We start from the raw sequence: 14,492 nt of genomic DNA, 5'->3' as shown, positions 1-14,492 counted from the left end.
CATTATCAGTACTTCACTTAACTATCAATAATGATACTATAAGAACACCACATGTTCTAGCAAATAAGTGGGACAGGGATCAGAACCAGAGATGACTGAGGTGTTGCCAGATGGAAAAAGACAACAAATCAATAGTCAAATGTTTTGTAGCTTCTAAAACTGATATTAATCAATGGAGAGGGTTTTTTAAAAAACAAAAACTCCTAAAGGCACTCTGGTAAGTCTGTCACAACCCTGGTCAAGCTTCCCAGAATACTCACCCGGCTGCTGGTTTTGTACCCGCATGCTGGGACTTTGTGCCTGTAAGCTCCCCTTGGTCACTGGGTAAACTGGCATTTCTGGCACACTTCCTGTCTGGTACCCCTTCTGGAAGTGGGACTCCATGGCCTACCTGCCTGGGCCCCCAGGACCAGTGCCTACCTCTGCAAGACCCGAGTAGCTTATGCATACACATTTCCGAGAGCTCCCTCTCATGGGCATTCTGGTTTACTGTTTAATCATTCTGGGACACTTTATCGTTAAAGGAAATAGACACACTTTGCAAAGGAGTTTCTAAAAAAATCGCTGGTTTTACTTCAGACAGCACAAGAGATACAGCTCCAGGTAAAATATAAACACTGTAGGCCATTCCCTGACTTGGTTTCCTCACCACTCTTGAATGTTCTTTGGAATTAGGGTCAGTATTCTTTCAAGGTTCCAAGTCCCCTGTGTTGGACTGTACTCCTCCAGCTCATGGCTTCTCCTCCAGAACGTATAGAGTCTTTCTCTGTGACTCCTGCAGTCAATGTCCTTCAGCTCCATCTGATCAAAGAGGTTTCCTCTTGCTCAAGCAACCTGCCCCATTGAGTCCCTCTGTGAGTACTTCATCAATTTCTCCACCTCCGTATGCTAGTGGGGATAACTGGCTTTTTTGTTCACCTTCTGGGGGAATTCCATCGCCTCTTCCTGCAGACAAGCTGGGTCAAACTGGTTTTTGTAGGCTTTAGCCATCTTTTAGGCTTTAGCTAAAGCCATTTTGTAGGCTTTAGCTATTGTTCAAAGGTACTCCCATTTGAATGGGAGCTATTCAGGTTAATGACTTGGGATTGTCCCAGATCTGGGAGACATATGATACCAGCTCTGAAAGCAGATGGTTGATTCCGCATATGCTGAAACACACTAAATGGCACAGCAACTTCATAAAATGAGCCAGAATTCATAAGTGGTGAATAGCTTCCCCAAATCATTACATCTTTTGTTTTAAATTGAAGTAGAGCAATATACAGAAAACTCTGCTTGATGTTGGATCAAAACCCAAATACTGGGAGATTTGGGGAATCCTTTAAATGATGTATTGGCAGGGATTTTAACTCCCCAATAGACATTTTGCCTGGGTTTAATATCTTGGCCAATTCAGAACCAATATAGATTGTGCCATATAAATGTATAGCCTTCCTCCTCACTATGTCATAACATGTTTAGCATATGGGATTTTAAATACATTTATGGCTTTGTTTTATTTCTCTTTACTAGCACAACTTGATGGCATTTTATATTATTGTGTCTTCAGCAAAAGAGCTACAAAGAATAGTGTGTAAAATGTCATGTTCAAATTTGGCATGGCAAAGAAAAATGTCACTACCTTGTCTGCTTTTTGGATTAGATGCTCTTAGTGTAATCCTCATCGTGGTCAACCCAACATGAATCGGACCAGTGGTGAATTAGCCACTGGGCCAATGGGGCCCCAGCCAATTGGAGGGCCCCAGAAAAATGGGCACCCGCATTCCCCAGAAGGAGTGCTGGGAGGGTGGAGTGGGGCAAGCTCCCACGCCCCGGCAGGAGTGCCGGGCAGGGGAACTGGGGACTGCAGATGGAAGGGGTGGGGAGGGACCCCCAGTTGATCTGGCCCAAGGCCCCACAAAACCTTAATCCACCTCTGCATAGGGACTTAAATCCAACAAAATAACACTCAAGTGTCCCTATAGACGTTCACTGCATGTCTTACAGTTCTATTAAAGGTGACCTGCAAAGGAAAAAGTAGCTTCTACCTTCTTATATATATATGAAATTGAAGTTAGAAACAGCAATTAAAAAAAACCCTTTCAGGCTTTCCTTTATACATCAAATAGGAGCAAACAATCATGTCTTTTTTTTTTCTTTTTTTCTTAAATAATGCTTTGCACTTTAGCAGTCTTGCTAACTTATAATCTTTTGTTTGTGTTTCTGTTCAGTTGTGTTACCATGCTCTTGGATTTCTCAATAACTTCCTCTGACACTTCATGACAAAACATGGTGGTTGTTGGATACCCGCACATAAGTAACAATGATAACTCTAGCTTTCAGTGTGAACGGCAAGCTGCTTCTGTTATATTGGCAATGTACAGTGCAATGTAAAGTAGGCTTCAATATTTGGCAATGCAGAAAGGGTTTTCTTCATGATGAGATGTGAAGGAGCTGTAAGGAACTGCAGACCTAAAAAAGAAAACTCAGTAATTTACACCCATCCCAAAATGTTCCACTACTCACTGGATCTATTGTGAAGACTACAATATCTGTGTTTGTATTAGCTGTCTGTGTCTAGTTATGCATAAACATATAGATGCAGAATGAGTTTGAATAGCAATTTGTCATGTGAATGCTGGTTATACTAGAGTGGGCTTGCGACTTTTTTGTGTTCTTCTACTGTTCTTTGTATTTTATGGGGGATTTTTTTTTCTTTGTTTAAGAACCAGACAGAGTGAATCCTGTACTGCTCAGTGAAGTAGGCAGTAAAATTGCCTTTTATTCAGGGATTCATGAATTGTGTGGTGCTGCCTTTCTGGGGTTTTAAAGTATCTTTCATATATGAGCTTTTGTGATTTTTGATTTTTAAATTAAACTCCTCCTCCATGTATGGTGCCATGCATTTTACTGATGTCAAGACAACACATACACATATAATATTACTTCACTCAAGGATCACAAATTGTTTGAGAAACACTAATTAATTTGAAGTCTTGCATCTAGAGCTGGACATAATTTTTCAACTGAAATGTTTTTTTTCAACAAAAAATGCAGGTTTGGTGAGACCAAAACATTTTGTGAATTTGTGTCAGTTACACCAAATTGTTTCAGGTTTTTTTTTTTTTTTTAAAAAAAAAAAACTTTTTAATTTCAACACATTTGAAATGAAATGTTTAAATTGTTTTATTTCAGATTACTCTTTGTTTTGAAATTGTTTATTATATCTATAAATGTAAAAATGCTTGGAATCCAAATGAAATGTTTCATTTCAGGTTGAACAAAATGTTTTGTTTCAAAATAAATTTATTTTTTCAATTTTGGGGGGAATTGCCACTGAACCAATCCATTATTTACCCAGTTCTATATGCAGACCCCCCCACCCCTTGAGGTAAAATGTGTTGTTTCTAACGGGCTTAGTCACTATAGCCATTTCTTTCTGGAAAGAATACTCATTTCTACTGTAAAGAAAAATAGAATAAAATTGTTGTTCTATCTAGATAAATTGTAAGACGTTATTCCAAGCCATTGGTTAAATGAAGGATACAGTTTGTCAGATCATTATTTTATTGCCAGTCATACATAATGTTTTTCTTAAAGCCTCAGCTCTGGGAATCAAGTGAGTATGAGTATTTCAGCTTTCATTTTTTAGGGAAAAAGTAAGTTTCTAGCTCTTGTGGTTACAGAATAAAGCTTGAAAACATGATCTAAATGTACCCCAAAGTCTGAGAAACCAGAAGGCAAGTAAAAAGTATCCAAAAGCTATTATTTTAACTTACCTGTGATTTTTTTGAATGCTTTTGGTGTTGATAGCAATGAGGATAAGCTATTCTGTCAACAAGTGAGCAGTTCAGAACATTGTGCCATAGACTGATGGTCAGTTATTTTATCTCTACTTATCTGTTCAATCCCATATCATTTATTAACTAGGTAAACTAAAGTTACCCAAGAAAGTGAGAATGGAAACATTTTTATTTTTTAAATATGCTTCTTGGACTTGCCAGTGACTGCCCAATAAAAGTTAACTGAGGTGCACTCCCAATGCAAGTTTGAAAGTGACAAATCATAAGGTCATTTAATGATGATGGTGTTCTTGAAAGGTTAACTTTGGAGAATTTCTGATTTTGGAACATTTCTACTCAATGTTGCTAAAACGATCATTTCAGGATGAACTGTGAACTAAAATATCTTGACCCAAACTCTACCTTTTATTTATTTATTTTTTAATCTATGTCCTAATGCTCCTGCTTCCCCCATATTTTATCCTTGTTTCTTCACTTCCTCTCCCACTTCTAACCTGGGACTTTTCTTTCCTATTCCCCGATCTCTCTCGGCTGCTCGTGCTATAGATATTTGAAATCTGTGTTTTATTTATCTCATCTTTTGAGTAAGAGGAAACGTTCATCTCCCCTTAGTTCTGCTACCAACGAGTCCTGGGGCAAAAACTCCATAAATTCTAACATATCTGATATTTTAATTGCGCTACATTGGGAATCCTCCCCCCCCCTCAACTACCGCCTCCATTTACATCGATTATACAATGGCCACATTTTCAAGCCCAGGCTATTAACATATGCCCTTGATCTCTTCCAGCCAATCCTTTATCCCTATCTTTATCCGTCCAGCCAATCCTGACAACACTTATACATGTGCTTAACTTTAAGCATGCATATAGTTCCACTGACTACTTGTGTGCCTAAAGTTAAATGTGTCTGTCCACAGGATCAGGTACTACATAAACTCAAGAGTAACCCTAAGTGTTTATATCTCTTTCCCCTTTTTAACACTTTTTTCCCAAGGTTTAGCAGGAGCCAAGGAGTAAAATGAAATTCAAATGCAGAAGAGCTTCATAGGTGGAGCCAGGCTGCAAGATCCTAGTCCAGTGGTTCTCAAACTGTGGGTCGGGACCCCAAAGTGGATTGCAACCCCATTTTAATGGAGTCTCCAGGGCTGTTGTTAGTCTTGCTGTGGGCCAAAGCCCAAGTTTCCCCCCCTCCTCCCTCCATCACCTCGGGCTCAAGCTTTAGTCCCCGCTCCTGCGGTCATGTAGTAATTTTTGTTGTCGGAAAGGGGTCGTTGCGCAAGGAAGTTTGAGAACCTAGTCTGTTTCCCCTGTAGTCAACTCCAATTGCAGATGTACTTTTCAAGTGAACTGGGTGCAAACAGTGATTGCAGCTGTTTATAGCTCTTTGTTCAGTAGTTAGTACCTTATTCAAGGTGACTCTCTACAGGCAACAGGCTGCCTAGAACTATACATAATGGCAGGTTTCAGAGTAACAGCCGTGTTAGTCTGTATTCGCAAAAAGAAAAGGAGTACTTGTGGCACCTTAGAGACTAACCAATTTATTTGAGCATAAGCTTTCGTGAGTTACAGCATACTAACAATTCAGAATGAATTTGATCCTTAAAAGCTATTTGTGGAAAGCATTGAATGTATCTCCTTCTTGAATTATTGTTTCAGTGCTCTACTTCTGTTCCCTCTCCCCTTCCTTTGTAGACATGTGGATTCGTCAAAGCATTTTACTGTAGTGGGCTAATTTGATGAAGGGTCACAACAATATATCTTCCCTTACGGTGATTTTTGCATAAATGTTTGAGTTTATTCTCCACAAGAATATTCATCTCCGTTTATAAATTTAAGATTGTACTTATGTTTTCATCTAAGTTTAAATTTAATATGAAAACAAAACCCCCTTTCTTTTCTGGTTTTGCAGTTAAATATTCTGGTTGACACTGGAAGCAGTAATTTTGCAGTCGCAGGTGCCCCAAACCCTGATGTAACATTGTACTTCAATACAAAGGAGTAAGTATCTTTATAAAAGTCTTTGAATAGGATTGAATGTCCTGGGTGCTGGACTGTATATGGAAAAGACAATGCAAAGCAGGTGGATGGGCTTCTATTGCAGTTGATTGCTGAATGTGGTGTATATGTCTCTTGTTTTTAGCACAAGCGTCTACCACCTTTCCTCATGCTGAGTAGCTCCTTACTCCACAACTGGTTCCACAGATTTCAGTGAAGCTACTTGCGGCATGAGGTGTTTTTTTTTTTTTTTTTTAAATCTGACCCTAAATTACTTGTACAATACCACATGCTCTAGAATCCAGGCACCAAATACAAGATCAAGATAAGCTTCAAGATTAATTGAAATGGCCTCAGGCCTTGTCATCTCAGGGTTTGGCTGTTTTCACCATTTTTTCTTCTTAGTTTAAATTATTTTAGGTAGGTTTCTGCAAAAAGATGTAACTATATCTAGGTTTGCCAGAATTTCACTTTTACTTTTTTTATCATTTTGACTGATATCAATCAGACATGCCAAACCCACAAAAAAACTGCAGAAATTGGGCTTGTTTTTGGCTTAATTGGCTTGTGAGTTGCTTGTTGGCTAGTAGCTTTTTTTTTTTTAAGGCTCCCAGCAAGCAGAAGTAAGGGGAGGAGGAAGAGAGTCGGGGTGCCAAGGGGCCCACCACAGTCCCAGACTGCACATTGGGGGCATCTAATCACATAGAGAGTTGGAGTTCTTAGGGATTGGCTTGTTTTGGCCTTGTTGTGAAATGGGATTAATTTGGGATTAGCTTGATTTTCGGTTTATTGTTAAAGTCGGTGTGCTTATTTACCGCGTGAAAGTTGGCAACTGTGATATCAATGTTTATTTTTAAGCATTTTTAAAATTTTTATTTTTAATTTTAATAGTTGTGAAAACTTATGCATTGTAATTTTTATTATATTTAAATTTTCACAGTTGTGGGACCTTATGGGGGTGGTTAGAGAATTATTTAATGACAGTAGACATCGAGATTCAAAAAGTAAAAGCTTTATAACCATTAAAATGTGACTTGTCAATGTTGTGTCAAAATATACAGTGTAAATGTCTTTAAATCAAAGCCTGTTCTGAAGCAGCGTTTTTCTTACTCTGTCTTTCTGTAAATTTTGATTTATCATCTAACAATATTTCCTCTTCAGTGCTCTCCCTGTCATTCTTAATATTGGAGTCCTTGTATGCCAACTGAAGAACCCCTGTTCAGTAATGCTTTTAAGGAGGATATAAATGTTATGGGGAAGATATCACCTGATTGCTTCCTGAGTAAAGCTGTGCAAATAACATATTTTCGCTTTGCTGGCAAATCAGAAAAACTAGGCAAAAAAAATCATTGTGGGTCAAACCAAACATTTCACTTGGATTTAGAGCATTTTTAATGTCTTAAAATGTATTAAATTTGAAGGAAGTTTCTAAATCAGAAGCTGTTTTGAATTAAAAATAATCAAAATGTTTTGTTTTAAAATGTCTAAAGGAAAGTCTTCTACTGTTTGGGAATTATTTTTTGTTTTTTCTACATGAACAAGTCAGCAAAGCTGACGTGAATGTCTGCAAAATGTTTAAATGTCGCTCGATCTGCATTTTTTGGCCGAAAAAGTTTTGGCTGAAAAATTTCAGCTCTATTCTTGCTTTGTGAATGAGGGGAAATCCTCATTCTCCCTCCTCCCCCCACAGTAAGCTTTCAGAAGCTAAGCAGGACGGCCAATTGCAGCCCTCCTGTGAGAGCCATGGGGTGGGAGGCATTGATTAGTATCGTAAGGCTCAAAGGGTGGGAGCAGAGGAGGAGGGGAGGAAGTAGGACCTACCCCCTCCATGGGGGCTGGGGAGCAGTGGTAGAACGGGGAAGGAGGTTTTCCTCTTACACTACACCCTCCGGGTTTGTTGATCCCCAATCCTCCAGTAAACCATGCTCTTTCTTGCCTCTGCCCCAGAAGGCCTTAAAACAGCCCCAGTCCTGCAAACATCCAGAGGCTCACAAGAGGAGAGCCTAATTCCCATATCCCTCCTAGACTGTGTAGCAAACGATCCCCTATCTTGAGGACCTGCAGAGAGTGGGGTCTCCCTTTTTGTATAGACTGTAGGATGTCAGAAGCTTAGGGACTCGTTTCACAGGCTGGTAGGTGAGGACTGGGTTATGAGGAGACTTCATGGCCAACAGACCCGGGGGGAGGAGGGGATCGATCCTTCCTTGCCCTCCTTCTCTTCCCCAGGGACTTCTTAGTATCTGTGGGGACAGGTCTTATCTCTAGGATTTAGGACCATTTTAAAACAAATCTACCACCCACCCAACACCATCCTAAGAATAGCCATACAAAACACTTGAAGGTTGTAATTACACGTCGGTGTTTTGTGTATGTTATCTTTGAAAAACACTGGCAGAAAAAATGGACATTGAAATCCAGGGCTAAGGTTGCTCTTTGCTGTGCTTGTAATGAGTTTCACTAAAAGAACCACAACTGTGACTCACTCCTGGGAGATAGTTAACAAAAGGTAGGTGACACTGAGGGAATACAGAGAGGAACAAAAACATTCAACAAATCCTAACTAAACATAGTATAAGACTTTGTAGCACAAGCATTTTGAACATATGAACATGGATAGATCGCACGTTTCTAATTCCAAACACTTCTTTAAAGCATAGACATACTGTGGGTGGAATCCTGGTCCCACTGAAGGCAAGGAGAGCTTTACAACTGATGTCAGTGGGAGCAGGATTCCACCCCATTGCAGTTTACAGAGGTTAAAGATGGGGGCCTATTTGTACTGCTCTAAAACAAAATAAAAAAAATTTCAAATCCCTCCTCCCCGTCAATTATATCTCATGCAATTTCAATTCCATTAAACAACAGCAGTACACGCTGGGGATTATGAGGTGCTCTGACAGTCTTTCATTTGAAAAGTTAATAGTTCAACTACTCTTAGTTTAGTATGTAAATTATCATCCATAAGGATCTGTTTCAGTAATCCTAAAGTGGGATAGTGAGAATGTTCTCTGGTAATGGATGGAAACCACTTGAACCTTTTGCAAGTGAATTGTCAAGAAAAAATTTCTTAACATTCTTTTTCTCATGCTGTTCAAAAAATACTTGTTGGTGAATGTAGCTTGCTACTTTTCCACAAAGGATTTACTTGAACTGTTGTGTGGGGTGTTTAATATATTTCAGATATCATGTTGAGTCTTCAATTAGACTAATCCTTTAAAAAAAAATAAAGTTACTTTTTTCAAATTGTTTGGTCATGAAAATCCGTCTAGTTTTCTTCTCTAAAACCTTTTAACTTATCAGTTTTGTTAGCTAAGCATTAGAACTGATCTGAAACGTCTACTGGGGCATGCATGTTCTTGATCATCCCTTGGACTTGGGAGGTAAATCTAACTTCCCAGTCGAACATATCTAAAAATTGAGAGCCAGGAGTATCCATAAATGGAGTCTACAGCCAGAAGGGACCACTGGGATCATCTAGTTGGACATCCTGCATGATAGGGGCCATAGGACTTCCCTGAAAGCATTCCTGTTTGAACTAGCGTATATCTTTTGGAAAAACATGATTTTAAAATGGTCAGTGATGGAGAATCCACCACAACCTTTGGTAATTTTTTCCAATGGCTAATTGTCCTCCCTGTTTGGGCAAAAGAAAAGAAAAAAAAATTGTGCTTTATTTCTAGCTTGTTTTAGCTATATCTAATTGACATCATGCTAAAAATATACATAAGGACAAGCAGAAGTAAGTCACATTGCCTTACAGTATTCCTGTATGGTTTTAATGACACATGCACCGAAGAACTGAGTCCAAATAGAATACCCAACTTTGCCTTCTTGGCTAAATATTTAGTAGTTTAAACCATGGAAGAGATTTATGAGGAGTTTTACTGTTTTGGTTTGGTGGCTTTTTTGTTTTGTTGGTTTTGTTTTTTTGGTGGGGGGTTGGTTGTTTTTGTTTGTTTTTTGGTTTTGGTTTTTGCCTTAGAGGAAGAATTGGCAACAAAGGAAATGATTGAAGGTCTGCTTGGCATTTTGATGTTTTTGTAATTGGGGGGTGGGGAGGGGGGTGGGAGAAGAGACAGAAACAACTTTTCATTAAAATAGTTCAATCCATTGATTCTCTCATTCTTTGCTATTGTTTGAGTTTCTTTAGACATTGACTTGGATCTGTGGAGACTGTAGGGGATTTACAGGAAAATATGAAGCAAACTTTCTCTTTGCCTAGTTTTACTGGCTTGTGGGGTCTGGGTGTGGCATTTTTGAGTGGTGAGTGGGGATTATGAAAGAATTCCATGTACTGATCATAAACAAGTTGGGTGCTAGGTTTTCCTCATATTGCTCTGCCAGTGAATCTTCTCCTGAACTGATCTGCTTTCAAGGAAGACATGTACTGGGTTATGTTTTATTTAATACTGGAGATGGGTACACAACTAGCACTCAAATGAGACCACAGCTTATTTCCATTTTTGACCGAGGTCAAACTTGAAGTGTTTTTTGTTTTTATTAAACTGATTCTTCTTGGGGGTTTTTTTCTCTGCATGTGTTTTTTAAATATTACAGTAGCATGTACGTTATGCTAGGCACACTCCAAGTACAGAAGAGGTTAGTCTAAGGCCCAAATCCTGTAACATGTGAACAGACTGCAGTGCCCATGTGGCTCTGGGTGTAACCGTCTACCGAGGTGTGCAGGATTGGGGACTAAGAAAAGACTTCCAAATGGTTTAGCTTTTAATATACTTTTTCAGTTTTGTTAGCAACATAAAACAGTAAATTCTGAAATAATTTCAGTCACTTCCCCAGTTACTCATTTCCCTCCCCTCTTCCCTCCCCCAGATCGAGTCATTGCCCCCTCCCTCACAAATCATCAACACAAAAAAAATGCCCATCAGCTGCAGGCGCTGGTGTCAGTGGTGCTCCTGAAGTGCATGCCCTGCTGCTTTGGCTGCCTCCTCGGCTTGTGCCTTCTGCCTCCTAGAAAGAGCCTGGAGGCTCCTATAGGCTGCATCACAGGAGACACTGTGGGGGCTTCAGTCCCATGTGCTGGCAGGGAGAACACTAGTGGCCCTACAGTCCCCATAGTTGCTTTACATGGAAGCAAGTCAGGGCCCTTTATTTGTCCCGGAAGTTCCGGTGCACTCCTTTCAGGGAGTGCTGGAGCCTCTTGTATTTTCTAATCATGGTCAATGTGGTTTGTGTAGGATTCTTTTTGTGTTCGTTTAAAATACTGGGACCATGAACTAGAACAACTTACTAGAAGTCAAAGCATTCTTGGATCAGTCAGATGAAAATATTGGCTGACTCTAGTCATGCAGTCCAGAGCAGATGTAGTAAGTGTATATACATGCCATAGAATAAAACTACCTCCGCCAGGGTGTCATCAGATCCCAGGATGCTGATGGGTTGTCACTCTCCTAATAAATGAGGGAAAGTGAATTATAGAATAAGGGTTAGATGCTCTCAATGTTGCTAGCCACATGTATTCAGAAATCAGAAGTATGATTTTTCTCCTCTTCTTCCCATCCCCCTTCCCCTCCTCCCCCTAAAAAAGGGGGCTTAAAAACAATGACCATTTATAAATGATTTTTTTTTTGCCTTCAGGTATTTTTGAGCTTTTTATATGGAAGCCTTCACCCCTAATTTGTGTGTGATCATTTCAAGCTTCAAATTCAACCTTTAAATGCATTCACACAAGGAGATCTCACTTCTTGCTAAGAAGAGAAGGACTCTCTCTTCTTAATCCCTCCTGTCCTCTGGTGTTTTGGAAAGCTGTAATTTTTCACACTTTTTTTTGCCCCCTTCTTTATCCGCCCAGCCCCTTCCCCATCAATTCACGCTCTCCCATACTCTGTTGTCCCACACAAGCCCCCCCAAATTTACCTGCCCCCTTTTTTCTCTCCCTTTCCCCAGCCCCTTCAGATTCCTTCATAAATATTGCCAATTATTCAGACCCAATTTTGATTTTATACAATTGTTTTAATATTACAATACTGCTTTGAGACTTCATTTGGGATCAGGTCAGAGGTGAAAGTAAGCCGGTAAGCCCCGGGCTGGATCGGCTTCCCCAGGTGCAATTTAAAGGGCCTGCGGCTCCCAGCAGAGGCTGGAGCCCCCGGCCCTTTAAATTGCCTCCAGAGCCCTGCTGCCGGAGCCCTGGGGTAGTGGCGGCGGGGCTGGGGTGGCAATTTAAAGGGCCTGGGGCGGTAGCAGCGGCCGAGCTCTGGACCCTTTAAATCGTCCCCGGAGACCCGCCGCTGCTTCCCCAGGACTCTGGCAGGCTCCGGGGACGATTTAAAGGGCCCGGGGTGGTAGCGGCAGCCGGAGCTCCATCCCCGGAGCCCTGGGGAAGCGGCGGAATCCGGGGACGATTTAAAGGGCCCAGGGCTCTGGCCGCCGCTACCACCCAGGACCCTTTTAAACCACTGCCAGAGCCCCTGGCTGCCACTGTTACCCCAGGGAGGGGGAAGGAGGCACTTGCTGGTACAGGGTGGGCTGGGGCTGGCTCTGACCTCCCTCAGCCCCGCCCCTTCCGCCTGAGGCCCCGCCCCTTCTGGGGGCCAGAGCCGACCCCAGCCCAGCCCTGTACCGATAAGTCCCTAGACTTACTTTCACCCCTGGATCAAGTGCCCCATTGTGCTAGGTGCAGTACAAATGGTATACACAATCACGTTAACACAACTGTAGCAGTGACAAGTTAAAGGTGGTATGACTGCTTCTGAAATTTAAGGAAAGCGGATGCTCAGCTGGTTCTGGGACATGTTTAGTGACTGAGGTACACACCTGGCAGGAAGTTCATGAAGATGTGCTATTGGAAGCAGGTATTTTCAAAATTTGTAGGGGAGCGTGCTGGATAAAACTGCAATTAAAGAAGAATATCTCTAATTCAGATGCATGAAGGAAGTGATTTTTTTTCCCTAATGGAGAAGAGAAGAATAGACTCTGTAGCCAGACTTTCTAAAGAAATCCATAAGTGCATTAGAAAAGAAGTGCCATTAAGATAAGAGAAAAGTACAGTTTCAGTATGTACTGTACTAAAGGTAACACTAGGAAAGTGGCATTGAAGAAGTGCCCCTAGGAGTGGTGCATTAGTTCACCTTTCTTTTTTTTCTTTTTGAGGATTATGGACTCTTACGGACCACAATGACTTTTTAATGGTTAGACAGCCCTTAATTTTAGGGAATCTGTGAATGGAGAATGGAGTTTAGGTTTTTTTTCTTTTCCCCTACCACTAGGCATAAGGGCTTCAAATTTAAGTGAAAAATTTTAAGTTGAAAACTGCAGTTTGGCTGCTTGATAGTCCAACAAAATAGCCAGGGGTCCCCTGTGCAGGGGTGGATGGAGGGCAGTATTTGAGACTATAATTTGGTCTTTTGTTCATGGGCCAGAAGTTTAGGTATGCAAGAAAGCTGACACTCTGCTTCTTGAGAGTGCTTGCCTTTCCCCCTTTTTGGACTGGAGGTTGAGCTCCAAAGAAAGCTTTTGCATCCTTCTCTTCAACGAGGGCTGTGGGAATCGCATGCAGACCAGGCTGGGGTTTCTAAAGGAGTTTTCCACTGAGCATGAAAGGAGTTCTCCTTTCTAGGGAATGTCATGATTATATGGAAAAACTGGGAGCCTCCTATGCAATCGTGGATGCTCATGCAGTCCCTTATACACCACACTCCTTGCTACTGACCTAATAAGTTTCATGTGTTTTTTCCCTGGCTCTGCTGAGCTTACGCAAGGCCCTGTTACAGAGTAAGTTCACAGGAAAGGAAACAAGTGAGTTGACCAGCTTCCACTTGCCTCTTGGGAGGGGGAAAAAATCTGGAATCCTTGTAACAAAAATATTCACAGCTATGTTGGTTCTCAAGGAAAAAAAGTGCTGAGGTATGTTAATGTGATAACCATTTTGGTGGGGTTTTCCCCCCAATTTTGGGGGGGAAAGGTATCAGGTTATGAATTCAAAATGTTCCTGTCCTTGGAGGTTGGACCATTTTTATTTATATATAATAATAATAATAATTTAAAAAACCATGTAAAGTAAACTATTCAACTTCACTGTGATTTGCAAAGATACAATGCACAATTTTGGAAGAGGATGCTGTGTTGTGTTGCATAGGCTCGCTGCACTCTTCCTCAAGATTCCCATGAACGCTGGAGGTTAGGGGAATTTTGCTTGGTTTTGGATTTTGATGCAAAAAATTTTCATCCAGCACATCTTCATATTTAATTGAATATAAATGTGTGCTGAGAACCAAATACAGATGGTTCAACAAGCACAGCTTGTCTTTAATGTATATTCACTGCTATATATTTAAATTATACATGATAATACTGTTTTACGTATTTACACATATTTAGTCATCACTATAAAACTCACTAACTTACAGGCTCCCAGCAAAGGTGGTTCTTACTCTGTGCTGGTAAAGACGTATTGAACTAAACTAAGCCCTGTTATTTGGCACTAAAACACTGATTGCCAGGAAATTGGACCAAAAGCCAGTCACAAGAAATTCAAGTTTCACTGCTCTCCTGTAATGTTAAAAAAAAAAAAAAAAAAAAAATCATTGTGAAGTTCATGAAATGATGGTTATGTTCTTGTTAGAAACAGGGCCTTCAAAAAATAAAATCCTAAGCCCTCTGTTTTAGTGCCTACGTCAAGGCTCCTAAATATGACTTACGCTTTTAGCTTTTAAAGAATGGCTTTTGGCATGTCTGTCTGAAAATAAAGCACTAG

At 40.6% G+C, this 14,492-nt stretch overlaps 1 protein-coding gene across 3 annotated transcripts in view; it reads left to right on the top strand.

Moving 5' to 3' along the window:
• Nucleotides 1–14,492, top strand: part of BACE2 (beta-secretase 2) — a 60,055-nt gene that overhangs the window by 25,568 nt on the left and 19,995 nt on the right. For all 3 annotated transcript variants that reach the window (XM_077818317.1, XM_077818327.1, XM_077818334.1), the window contains exon 2: nucleotides 5,694–5,782. In XM_077818317.1, coding sequence (XP_077674443.1) covers nucleotides 5,694–5,782 — 89 coding nt within the window. The remainder of the gene's footprint in view (nucleotides 1–5,693; nucleotides 5,783–14,492) is intronic.

The sequence above is a fragment of the Eretmochelys imbricata genome, chromosome 1 (assembly GCF_965152235.1).
Source record: "Eretmochelys imbricata isolate rEreImb1 chromosome 1, rEreImb1.hap1, whole genome shotgun sequence".
NCBI classification, from domain to species: domain Eukaryota; kingdom Metazoa; phylum Chordata; order Testudines; family Cheloniidae; genus Eretmochelys; species Eretmochelys imbricata.
The sequence above is the reverse complement of the archived record's forward strand: the minus strand, read 5'-3'. Positions and strand labels throughout refer to the sequence as shown.